The sequence below is a fragment of the Nilaparvata lugens genome, chromosome 1, assembly GCF_014356525.2.
Source record: "Nilaparvata lugens isolate BPH chromosome 1, ASM1435652v1, whole genome shotgun sequence".
Classification (NCBI taxonomy): domain Eukaryota; kingdom Metazoa; phylum Arthropoda; class Insecta; order Hemiptera; family Delphacidae; genus Nilaparvata; species Nilaparvata lugens.
The window spans coordinates 82,172,481-82,183,359 of NC_052504.1; the positions used below are offsets into that span (position 1 = coordinate 82,172,481).

The 10,879-nt window shown below is 35.0% G+C and overlaps 1 protein-coding gene across 1 annotated transcript; it reads right to left on the reverse strand.

The window, feature by feature from the left end:
• Positions 1-752: 752 nt before the first annotated feature.
• On the reverse strand, positions 753-8,159 carry LOC120354741 (nucleolin-like). The gene is made up of 5 exons (XM_039442240.1): positions 7,988-8,159; positions 5,689-5,874; positions 5,192-5,329; positions 4,875-4,926; positions 753-828 (listed from the first exon to the last, which is right to left on the reverse strand). The coding sequence occupies exons 1-5, from the start codon at positions 8,157-8,159 to the stop codon at positions 813-815; spliced, it is 564 nt and encodes a 187-aa protein (XP_039298174.1). The 3' UTR covers positions 753-812.
• Positions 8,160-10,879: the final 2,720 nt, after the last annotated feature.

The following is a 10,879-nucleotide window of genomic DNA, read 5'->3' on the forward strand; positions in this document are numbered from 1 at the left end:
TTGCATACATTTTGTGTTTGCCATGTCTCATCTTTTAAACTGTATTGGATAGACGTTTTCTTCTTAAAATCTTCAAGGATTCCAGGTACAGTTCTTTGTTTTACAGGAACAGTCGATACATGATGCAGCATGAACGTTTTTCTGGCTCTTGGGTCTTCAATTTTCCAAAATTCAGAATTCAAATCCAAACGCCTTTCCTCGGATATTTTTGTAGTACATTGTAATTGATATGAGTAGTAATTGTAATTGATATGTAGTACATTGTAATTGATTGTAGTACATTGATATTTTTTGTAGTACGGAAGCAATTATTGTCACAGCCTGGTTTAACAGCATGCTTTTCAGCATCTGCAGCAATCTTTTGTTTTTTTCTCTCATTTAAAGGAATGTCATACTTTTTCCTCTTCCTTACTGTTCCTTTTTTGTTATACTGTTGTTCATCTTCTGGAGCACGGCTTTCCTCACTATCAATGTCATTGTGTAAATCATCTAGGCCTATTTCTTGAGGAATGTCTGGAGCCACAATCTGGAGTTCGGTTAAAACAGGACCTTCAAAACTTGCACTCATGTTATCATCATTATTCGCCGATTCACTAATTGATTGGCTTCCTTTTTCTAGCAGATTGTCAGTACTGTTGAGATAGGGCCTACCTTGGATTGCACAAAAATCCTGACTTTCGTCGGAGTCACTAGAAGACTGTAATTCAGGGATGTAATCTTCATCATAATTCTTTTTCTGAGTGGAGGAACTTTTTGCTACTTGTTTAGCAAAACTGTCTTTTGTGTGCTGATTCAGTGCTGCCATGAGCATTCTACTGCCTCTGGAACCTTCTTCCATTGTGTGATCTGTGCCACTGAATGAAATAATAGTGGACTGTAAGAAATGCTTTTGTAAATAAAAATTGTTAAGATGTATGAATTGTATATTTATTGTACTACTGCACAAATCCAACATGCCAAAAAATGAATGATAATTTATAATAAAACTGGTAGCTGGGAAAGACGCCAAATAAAAAAATAAGGTTTAAGTAAAACAGTTCAATAGATTTATTATATACTCTGAGAAACGTGACATATTGTCTTAAATTTAGGAAATGCCACACAGGGCAGTTGACTGACGAGAAATAAAAAATGACATAGTAAAAAATTGAAACAGTAAAAATTGAGATTGTCAATTGATAAATGCTGACTTGATAACAGGAAATTTAATTTAGGTACAAGACCAAATTCCTAGTGAAATTGATTGATACATTACAAACCATGATGCATGTACTGAAATACTGAAAATGTATAACTGAAAAACTTATATATTATATATGGCAAACATACATTTATGAATAAAGTGCCTACAGTAATAAATTCTGGGACTTGAATGTTATAATTTTAGCATTGAGATCGTTCGTCATTCAAATTAAAAAACAATTTGTGACTAATGAATAAGTATAAACCTACTATATGTAATGCTCCGTAATGAGCTAGTGCATAAATTCAAAGAGAAAATAAACCTTCAAATGACAATAAGTAATAGAGAAAAGTCAGGTCAATGAGTAATCGCAAAAAATACAAAAGGTAAATGTAGTTTGACAATAAAGAACAATTAAATATAAATACTAAATGTTGAGTAATAAACAAACGCTTTCAGGACATATTAAAACCTTTGTAGTTCTGGATAGGTTTTATTAGATACACTAAATAATCATGAGTTGAACGTCAATTGAAAAGCATATATTCAATGTAATTAAATAATTTTAAAGACAATATAAAATAGGTAATACAGTGAAATGAAACAGACACTGTATTCAAGAACGTAAATGACAATGGCCTAGACTAACTTTAAATGATAGATCAATAAGTCTGATATGATCAGATATATCATGATAAGATAAAAGTAAAACATAGGTCATAAGTCATAAAATGTGATCAAATTAAATACACAAACAAAAAGTTAATTGGAAATTGATCGATATTTAAATAAGTCAATATGAAAAATGTAAAGTACAAATACTTGCAATACTTCCAAAAATATTGGTAAAAAGTTGTGTCTACAAATGGGAATCGCGACTTTAGAATAAATAATTCCAAGTAAACCCTGAAAAGGTCAAATAATAATTAAACAAACAAGGCAATTGAACAAATAATGAAAAATGCTGATAATGATTCAAAATTGATACAGAATACTTATCAAATGCATGAAGAGCATGAGATCCAATCTTGAATTGGATGGGCAGTACATCGAGACCCCCTCGATGATACCGGACGATGGTGGAGACCTGGATGGACCCACGAAGTGGAGCGGACCAGAGCGAGCTACCGGAGCTGGACTGGACGGCGAACCATGAAGAGCGGCGACTAGGATGACCCGCAGGCAGGACAAGAATCAATCCGAGCGACAGACTCCGGACTGGAATGGTGACGAATCAGGATAGCCAACAGCGATGGCTCAGTGGTGACGACACAGGAACGGCGGCGACACAGCGATGAGTGGGTAATGTCAGGTTAACTATTGTCAGTGCAATACGGGCAAGACTGACACAATGACGGTGTGACACAGTTGAGATATGCAACACATAAACTTGAAAGTAACGTAGCTGAAGATTCACTGAATTTGAATTGAATGAACCGTCCAAAAGTTAGGCACGGTGAATGAAATGCAAAGTTAATTGAGTTGGCGACGGCCAAAATTCACAACACTGATGCTATAGTGAATGTCTGAATAGACAACCATCCAAATGCTTGGCATGGTGAATGAAATGTAACAAATGTTCGTAGATCACTAAAAGAACTGGTTGAAACTGATACACCATCTACGGGGTAGACATGAAAATTGCTAATACTGCGATCTAGCAATGAATGATTAGGTAGCTAGTTGACTAACCTAACAAAACGGATACAGAGCAGAACGTCTGACTGCACCGTGAAATGATGAGAGTGTGATCTTGGAATGCAAGCAACACACCAGTAATAATGTCCCGCGAGACCAGAATTACTTCAATGAAACGATGAAGCGAAAATGGGCCTCAAGCCCTACCAAAAATGCCTACCGCTAAATGCATGTTCAGTTCAATCATAAACTTGTTGCTGAATGTTGAATGTTCTGGAAACTTGATTTTCATAATCAGTAATATGAAAATGATTTGAGTTCTCACACTGAGAAGTGAATAAATTTAAATTGAAGATAAAAATTCGAAGCACTCGTGACGAATGAAACGTGTTGGAACATACCAAATACTGATGATTGAAGATATTTCACAAACTAACGAACCGAAAATACTGAAACTTTATCAAAGCACTGGAAGAAACATTCTACGTTGAATAAACATGAATTTAAAACTGAGAATTGAAAATTTTGAATTGAAGGTGACAAAAAACCGAAGAACTGGAAAACGTTGATGTTGATATGCTACGCCATATTTGTGTGAAGAAGGAAACAGGAAAGTGCATGCACGAATTGCGTTGTAAGAAACTACGTATAGCCACGTCGATGAAAAAGATATGCGTAAAAAAACGTCTTCATCTTTTTCTTTATCACAATTGTATAAATTTCTTGAGTTCTTTGCCCTATCAATGTGTCTTTTCCATTTCTTACAAATTTCACAGGAATCATCCAGATTTTGTTTGTTGTGTGTGTTGCTGTGCATATTAAACTCCTCACACCCTTCACCTTCACACTCCTCGTGTCCAAGTTCGACTACCGAAATATTCATCTTTCTAGCAACTGTTCGGTATTTTTCGTAGGAGCAAACATTTCCATATCTAGATATGAAGTCACCATGCATTTTCACGAATGATAAGTCACTAGCTAAATATAACCTATTTGGGGCAATTGTTGGTCTGAAAGAATTTATATGTTTTTCAATTGGCCCATCATCTATTCTATTGTAAGGTGTTTCAATACTGCCTCTGATCTTTCTTAGCAGTGACAGAGTTTTTAGAACTCTCCAAAGCTGTTCGTAGTACTCTATCATTTCTGCTGTTATACCCTAAAGTTGTTAAGAAGAAACGTTTGCATACATTTTGTGTTTGCCATGTCTCATCTTTTAAACTGTATTGGATAGACGTTTTCTTCTTAAAATCTTCAAGGATTCCAGGTACAGTTCTTTGTTTTACAGGAACAGTCGATACATGATGCAGCATGAAAGTTTTTCTGGCCCTTGGGTCTTCAATTTTCCAAAATTTAGAATTCAAATCCAAACGTCTTTCCTCGGATATTTTTGTAGTACATTTACGGAAGCAATTATTGTCTCAGTCTGGTTTAACAGCATGCTTTTCAGCATCTGCAGCAATCTTTTGTTTTTTTCTCTCATTTAAAGGAATGTCATACTTTTTCCTCTTCCTTAATGTTCCTTTTTTGTTATACTGTTGTTCATCTTCTGGAGCACGCCTTTCCTCACTATTAATGTCATTGTGTAAATCATCTAGGCCTATTTCTTGAGGAATGTCTGGAGCCACAATCTGGAGTTCGGTTAAAACAGGACCTTCAAAACTTGCACTCATTTTATCATCATTATTCGCCGATTCACTAATTGATTGGCTTCCTTTTTCTAGCAGATTGTCAGTACTGTTGAGATAGGGCCTACCTTGGATTGCACAAAAATCCTGACTTTCGTCGGAGTCACTAGAAGACTGTAATTCAGGGATGTAATCTTCATCATAATTCTTTTTCTGAGTGGAGGAACTTTTTGCTACTTGTTTAGCAAAACTGTCTTTTGTCTGCTGATTCAGAACTCTCCAAAGCTTTCATACCCTAAAGTTGTTAAGAAGAAACGTTTGCATACATTTTGTGTTTGCCATGTCTCATCTTTTAAACTGTATTGGATAGACGTTTTCTTCTTAAAACGTTCGTTCTTAAACGAGCATTCTACTGCCTCTGGAACCTTCTTCCATATTGAGCTGGAACCTTCCTCTGGAACCTTCTTCCATCTTGAGCTGGAAAAAAGTACAAAAAATAAATTAAGAGCCAATAGTAACAAATTTCAAATGACATGAGACAAAAATAAAATCATTTCTGAATACAATCAGGCAATGAGGATATTCAAGCATATATATTTTTCCAACATTTGCATGATTTTCCAATCCAAGATGATTTCAGTTTCATTTCAAATAAAATCATATTCACATAACTTCCATTTGAAAACTCAAGACTTACTAGAAAAAAATTTAAAATCTTAAACGAAATTGAACTTGGACCTACCAATGGAATCACGTGTATTTCGAGACCCTGTAGCTTGATCAAATGAACGCCTTGTTCTCGAAGCTCTTTTAGTTTGAAGTGGTTCAGCTGGCTCAGTTGATTGGCTGTCACTTGTTGATGGTCGAGAGGTCACTGACTCTGTAACAAAAACAGAGGAAAATTTTGTTATTGGATAGAAATACTAAAATTGAGTCAAATATACATGGATATCAAAGGAAAAAATTATAAATTGGATGCTATGAAAAATCACGTGAAACCCGTTTTGACAACAGTGACAGGAAATGAGAGTATTCATTCTCAGGCAAAACATTATTTTTTCATTACAATATTATTACAGAATACAATATGAAATTCATGAAAATAAATTTGGTTTCAATTAAAAAGTTTTAATTTTTTGAACTAGTCCAGCCCAACATTAAAATTTTTATAAACCTACTTTTGAAAATTCAAGAAATTGTAAAATCTGTTAATAGTTTGAGAACTTAGAATTGACCCACCTGTCAAGTTCTGTGATATTGAATTATTGTCCTCATTCTCATCGTCTGAAGAGGATGGCTCCTCAGCACCCATTTCACGCTCAATCAATTGAAAATCAGGATCAGCATCATCATCATCTGATAGATCAAGATCGCTAATTTCGTCATTGAGTTCATTGTCCACAAACTCTTCAAATCGTTTTGAATCTGAAAATAAATTCCAATCAATTGAAGAATGGTATTTCTAGAGCAAATGATAAATAAAATTAATGGTAGATTAAAATCCTATTTGAATCAATGCAGATAAGAAAAATATTATTTCATACCTGAAATGTAAGAATTCATTGCCTTTCATTGATTTGCAAACTTTTTGCTTCAGAAAAACAATCAGGACTGAATATACTATAAAATTAAACTTACTAGGTATTAGAATTCTTATTGGAATTCTAAGTTGATTGTAAATTCACACAACAAAGTCATTGATGATGGATAAAACATCACAATCCTTCGAAAAAAGCAAATTTTACAAATTAGACTTTTTCAATTAGTTAAGTGGCTTTATTCCAAATGTCGACTGTAGTAGACATAAAAGTTTGAGACATCACCACGGCTTTTGAAACGAATGTATTACTCAATTTATTATCCTATCATCCTCCTTGAACCTTTATCAATGAATATCTATCACCAAATCGACAAAAAAATTGATAAGGGACGATAAAAATCATACTCACATGGGTGAAGTCCCTCAGAACGGCCACTCTGCTTTTCGTCCATTTTCAAACTAACGGTTTGAAGCAAAAACGGCAAAAGTCTGACGTTTCAAGGCATTGGTTATGTGCTGCGATCTCTCGACAGTAGAATGAACCTGTTTGCAGGTCTACCAACTAAGTCTGTACTGATAGAAAATTTTCCCAACACAACGAAGTTTTATGTCGACCATAGTCGACGGATGGAATGAGGAGGTTAGAACATCAATCTCTGTTGATGTCAACATATCCGGCACCCAAGAAGCAATTCAGAGACTGTTCTCATTAAGTCAAGAAATCTCTCTAGCATATAATAAGTTTAATTCTAGCGTGTTTTGACGTCCAGTATCAACTTTTTCGTTGCCCTCTCAGCGATTCCATTATCAATTTGAATTTTTCTCATCTTATCGGAATTATTAACACTGTTTTTTACCCACTTTACTATCTCTCTAACCTTTTTTATGATATCTTTAATTGATTCATGGTATGTTGCAATTTCCAATGTCAAATTTAATGTATGAGCAAAACAGGGCAGTTGGCTCTTCTCCCCTGCCAATCTTTTTGCAGCAGCAACAATACTTGCTGCATTGTCAGTAACAACACATTGTATATTTGACCATTGAATTCCCCATCCTTGACATATTTCTTTTAAAACTTCAGAAATATAATCGGCAGTGTGACTCAATTTCAACTCCTTCACTGCTAATGTCAAGTTCATGGCTTCTGTGCCCTTGAAAAAGAGTACAGTGACATCTAAATAACTATTTTCAGACATTGTTTCCGTCCAAATATCAGTTGTTATGCTGTTTGAACTGCTAAGCATATATTTATATGTGGCAGCACATAATAATTCAAACTTATTAATGAGCCTTTTTTCAATATTTGGCAGAAGGAATCTTATAGCCTGGGGCTACTTCCTTCATAAGGCGTTTGCAGCCAATCTCTTCAAATGATCGCATATATCTACATATGAAAAATAAGAGGCACTGAGTGATGGCTGAGTGTCTGTCACCGCCCTCTGAAAAATAAACAAAAAAGAAATGTGTTTTATAATATATTATCAATTTCTTCTTTTGTCTTCATCCTACTTGAACTGTTGATATTAATTATACTAAATTGTGTTGTTAACATGCACTTTCAAAACAGTAGGTTTTGTCGGAAGGTATGTTCCTTTCTGATTTCGCATTGACGTGTGTAAGGTTTTAAAAAAAATCATTTTAAGGATAATACAAAAGGAAAAGGAGTCTCCTTTTGACGCCAATATTACCGTAAAAATCAGACTATGGAATTAGTCATCATAAATCAGCTTTTAAGTAGATTATTAATTCCATTCAATTAAAACAGACCTCACTGCGTTCGGTCAACAACGTGGACCTCACTATTCCTTGGTATTCTCGTATTAGAAGAGGCTATAGTTTATAAATGCAAGAGCTCTACTGTTCGCAGAACTACTAGTTATATGAAATTCCGCATTTGTATCATTCTATGCTGAAGAATGCATTATTATTAGAAGTATTGTATAGGTCCATATTGATTTGAAAGGATATTTGAAATATTATATAAAATGCACTAACCAACTGGTGGGTTGCGCGCCACTGGTGGGCCCAAATCATCCTCCTCTTCTTCATTATTTGATGATGAATTTTCATCGTCATGTCTCAGATTCTCCCCGATTGTTCCTCCTGCTGCCAATAGGAAATCTTTTATGCTGATGTTTCCAGCTTCCATCTGGTGACTTAACCGCATCAGATTCCGGTCCCACAAACGATATCGGGCCTTCGACTGTCGACTTTGTGGAGATTGCTTCATAGATTCTACTGCAACACGCTAGACTGAATCTCATCTCTCTTACCAGAGGGTCATCTCTTTGTACTCCACACCTGGTACATTATGCAGCTGTCCGATTCTCATACCATTGTTTGTGATTCTTATCACCAAGAAATTTCCCTATGAAACACGCGATTATCCCCCCAGTCCAGCACGCATGTTTGTAGTTGAAGTGCTCATACTTGTCTATATCATCTTGGGATACAAGGTCCAAAGCCCATGTCAGATAATCAATCAGTGGCATGGCCTCTATGTCGATGTCATTTTCCTCAAAATCAGGTGCTACTTGCTGGTCAAGTGAAATGTTTTGAAGAAATTCAGGTATAGCTCCAAGGCAACCTCATGAGAACACCTTTCAAGATTTGAAATATTATATAAAATGCACTAACCAACTGGTGGGTTGCGCGCCACTGGTGGGCCCAAATCATCCTCCTCTTCTTCATTATCTGACGATGAATTTTCATCGTCATGTCTCAGATTCTCCTCGATTGTTCCTGCTGCTGCCAATAGGAAATCTTTTATGCTGATGTTTCCAGCTTCCATCTGGTGACTCAACCGCATCAGGTTCCGGTCCCACAATACATATCGGGCCTTCCGCTCCCGAGACAAGGGTCGATTCATCATGGCCCGGTGTAGCATTAGATTCTGGTAGGCCGTGATATAAGGGTAGGTGCCCGTTACGGATTCGCCTCAACCGGTCAAACCAGTTTTTTTTACTCCAGAACTGAGATATTCAGTGACATCTGGATGTCACAGCTGATGACGTTTAGGTGAGCAGTAGTGCCAATATTATAAGAGAAAATGTGCCTAGCAGGTGACAGTATTTCTCACCACAACAAAATAGATAAATTATGACATTCCTTGAGTATATATTTCTCTTTCAGATCTACACGTTCTCCAATTATTGTATTTGAAGAAGTATTGGTAATATTGTAATTGGAAACAATATTTGTATTTGAGAAAATGTCAGATATGATATAGGCTGAATGAGAACAGTCAATTATTGTATTTGAGAAGTTATCACTCTTGTAATTTAGGATAGTGAATTGTATTTTTGAAAGAATCATTTCAATTTAATTAGAGATGATTTCTAATTGAGAAAATGTCAGTTGTAATTCAGAAAACAAATTAATAACCCAGCTATTCTTGTTCACAAATTGAAATACAGAATACATGATAGCTTTCCATTGAAATAATGTACATTAGTGCTGTTGCTGTTGGTAATGTAGAACACATATGAAGCAAGTAAATAGTTTTCTCATTCTCAATAGATACCTTCTCATTTACATTCGACTGTTTCTTATTACAAATAACTATTCTCAATTACATGTGATTACTTATCAAATAAAATTGTCTGTTTTCAAATAAATCTGATGTTTTCCCAATTACAAATGACTATTATGAAATACAATAATTATTGATATCTTCTCAAATATAATTGGAAAATGTGTGTAGACGTGTAGACATTAAACAGGTATGCCCACAATGAGATTGGGGGTTTGAATAAAAATTATTTCTGACAATAATGATTACTTAGTACAGATATAGTTTCAACATAGAAAAAATATAGTGTACACAAAAATGAGCGTATCTATTAACTTGTGCAAGCAACTGCCACTAATGTTAGGAATGGAAGCATTTAGAATTAGTAGTAGTAGAAATACGAGTATAAGTAGTATAGTAAAAGTAATATTGTAACTGTAATATTGCTTTACGAGGACATAAATTATTTTTATATCCTCAACCCTCACCTATTTATCCGGGCTTGGGACCGGCACTGTTTTGTGGAAAAAACATAAATAATGAAGCAGTGGCTGGTTTAAGCATGCAAACAAATACCATGCAAATCAAATTATGGGCGTCCACATTTTTTCCAGGAAAAACTTTCTCATTAACAGATAAAATGAAATTATTAAAAGTCGATCAAACTATGTTTTATTAATTTCTTCAAGAAACCATGATGTTAATTTGTTTCAAATTTATTTGGCGTGCGAACCAAAAAGCTTTGTGTCTTTAGGCCCACTGTCTTTTTTAACCTCCACTTAATGAAATCCTCTACACAACGAATTTTTACCTGGTCCCATGACATTTTAGAGATTTGGCTGCTTATTTACCTCTATTTACGAATTTCGGACCTCTCAACAACAAAGTTTTCTCTTGACTTTAACATACAAAAGTGTAGTGTGTATAGGAAGCAGACGACTATTATCAAGGAATTGTTTAGTTTCAGCAGAAAGGTCAATAGACTAAAAATAATGGCAATTCAGGTAGGGAGAAGATAGGTCAATAGAGGGAGTAACACATGTCGGAAATTTAATTCCAAGAACTTGTCATTATTGTAGACCAGACAGGTGAACGACTGGACTTTCCCATTCTTGCTTTTGTCACACATTTCAATTATTTGAACTGACTATGATGATGATGGCGGTTACGAACCTGAGGAGAAGAACCCTTCAAGATCAAGAAGTCAGTTATAGAGGCTTTCAAAATTATCAGGCAAGGATTAAAACTGAAAAATAGTGTACCAGACATGTCCGACTGTTTGAATAGATGTGAGTCGTTTATTGAGCATTATGTTTTATTCAAATGCAGAATTCAACCGAAAATTACTCACTTTTTCAAATATAAAACATTAAAAA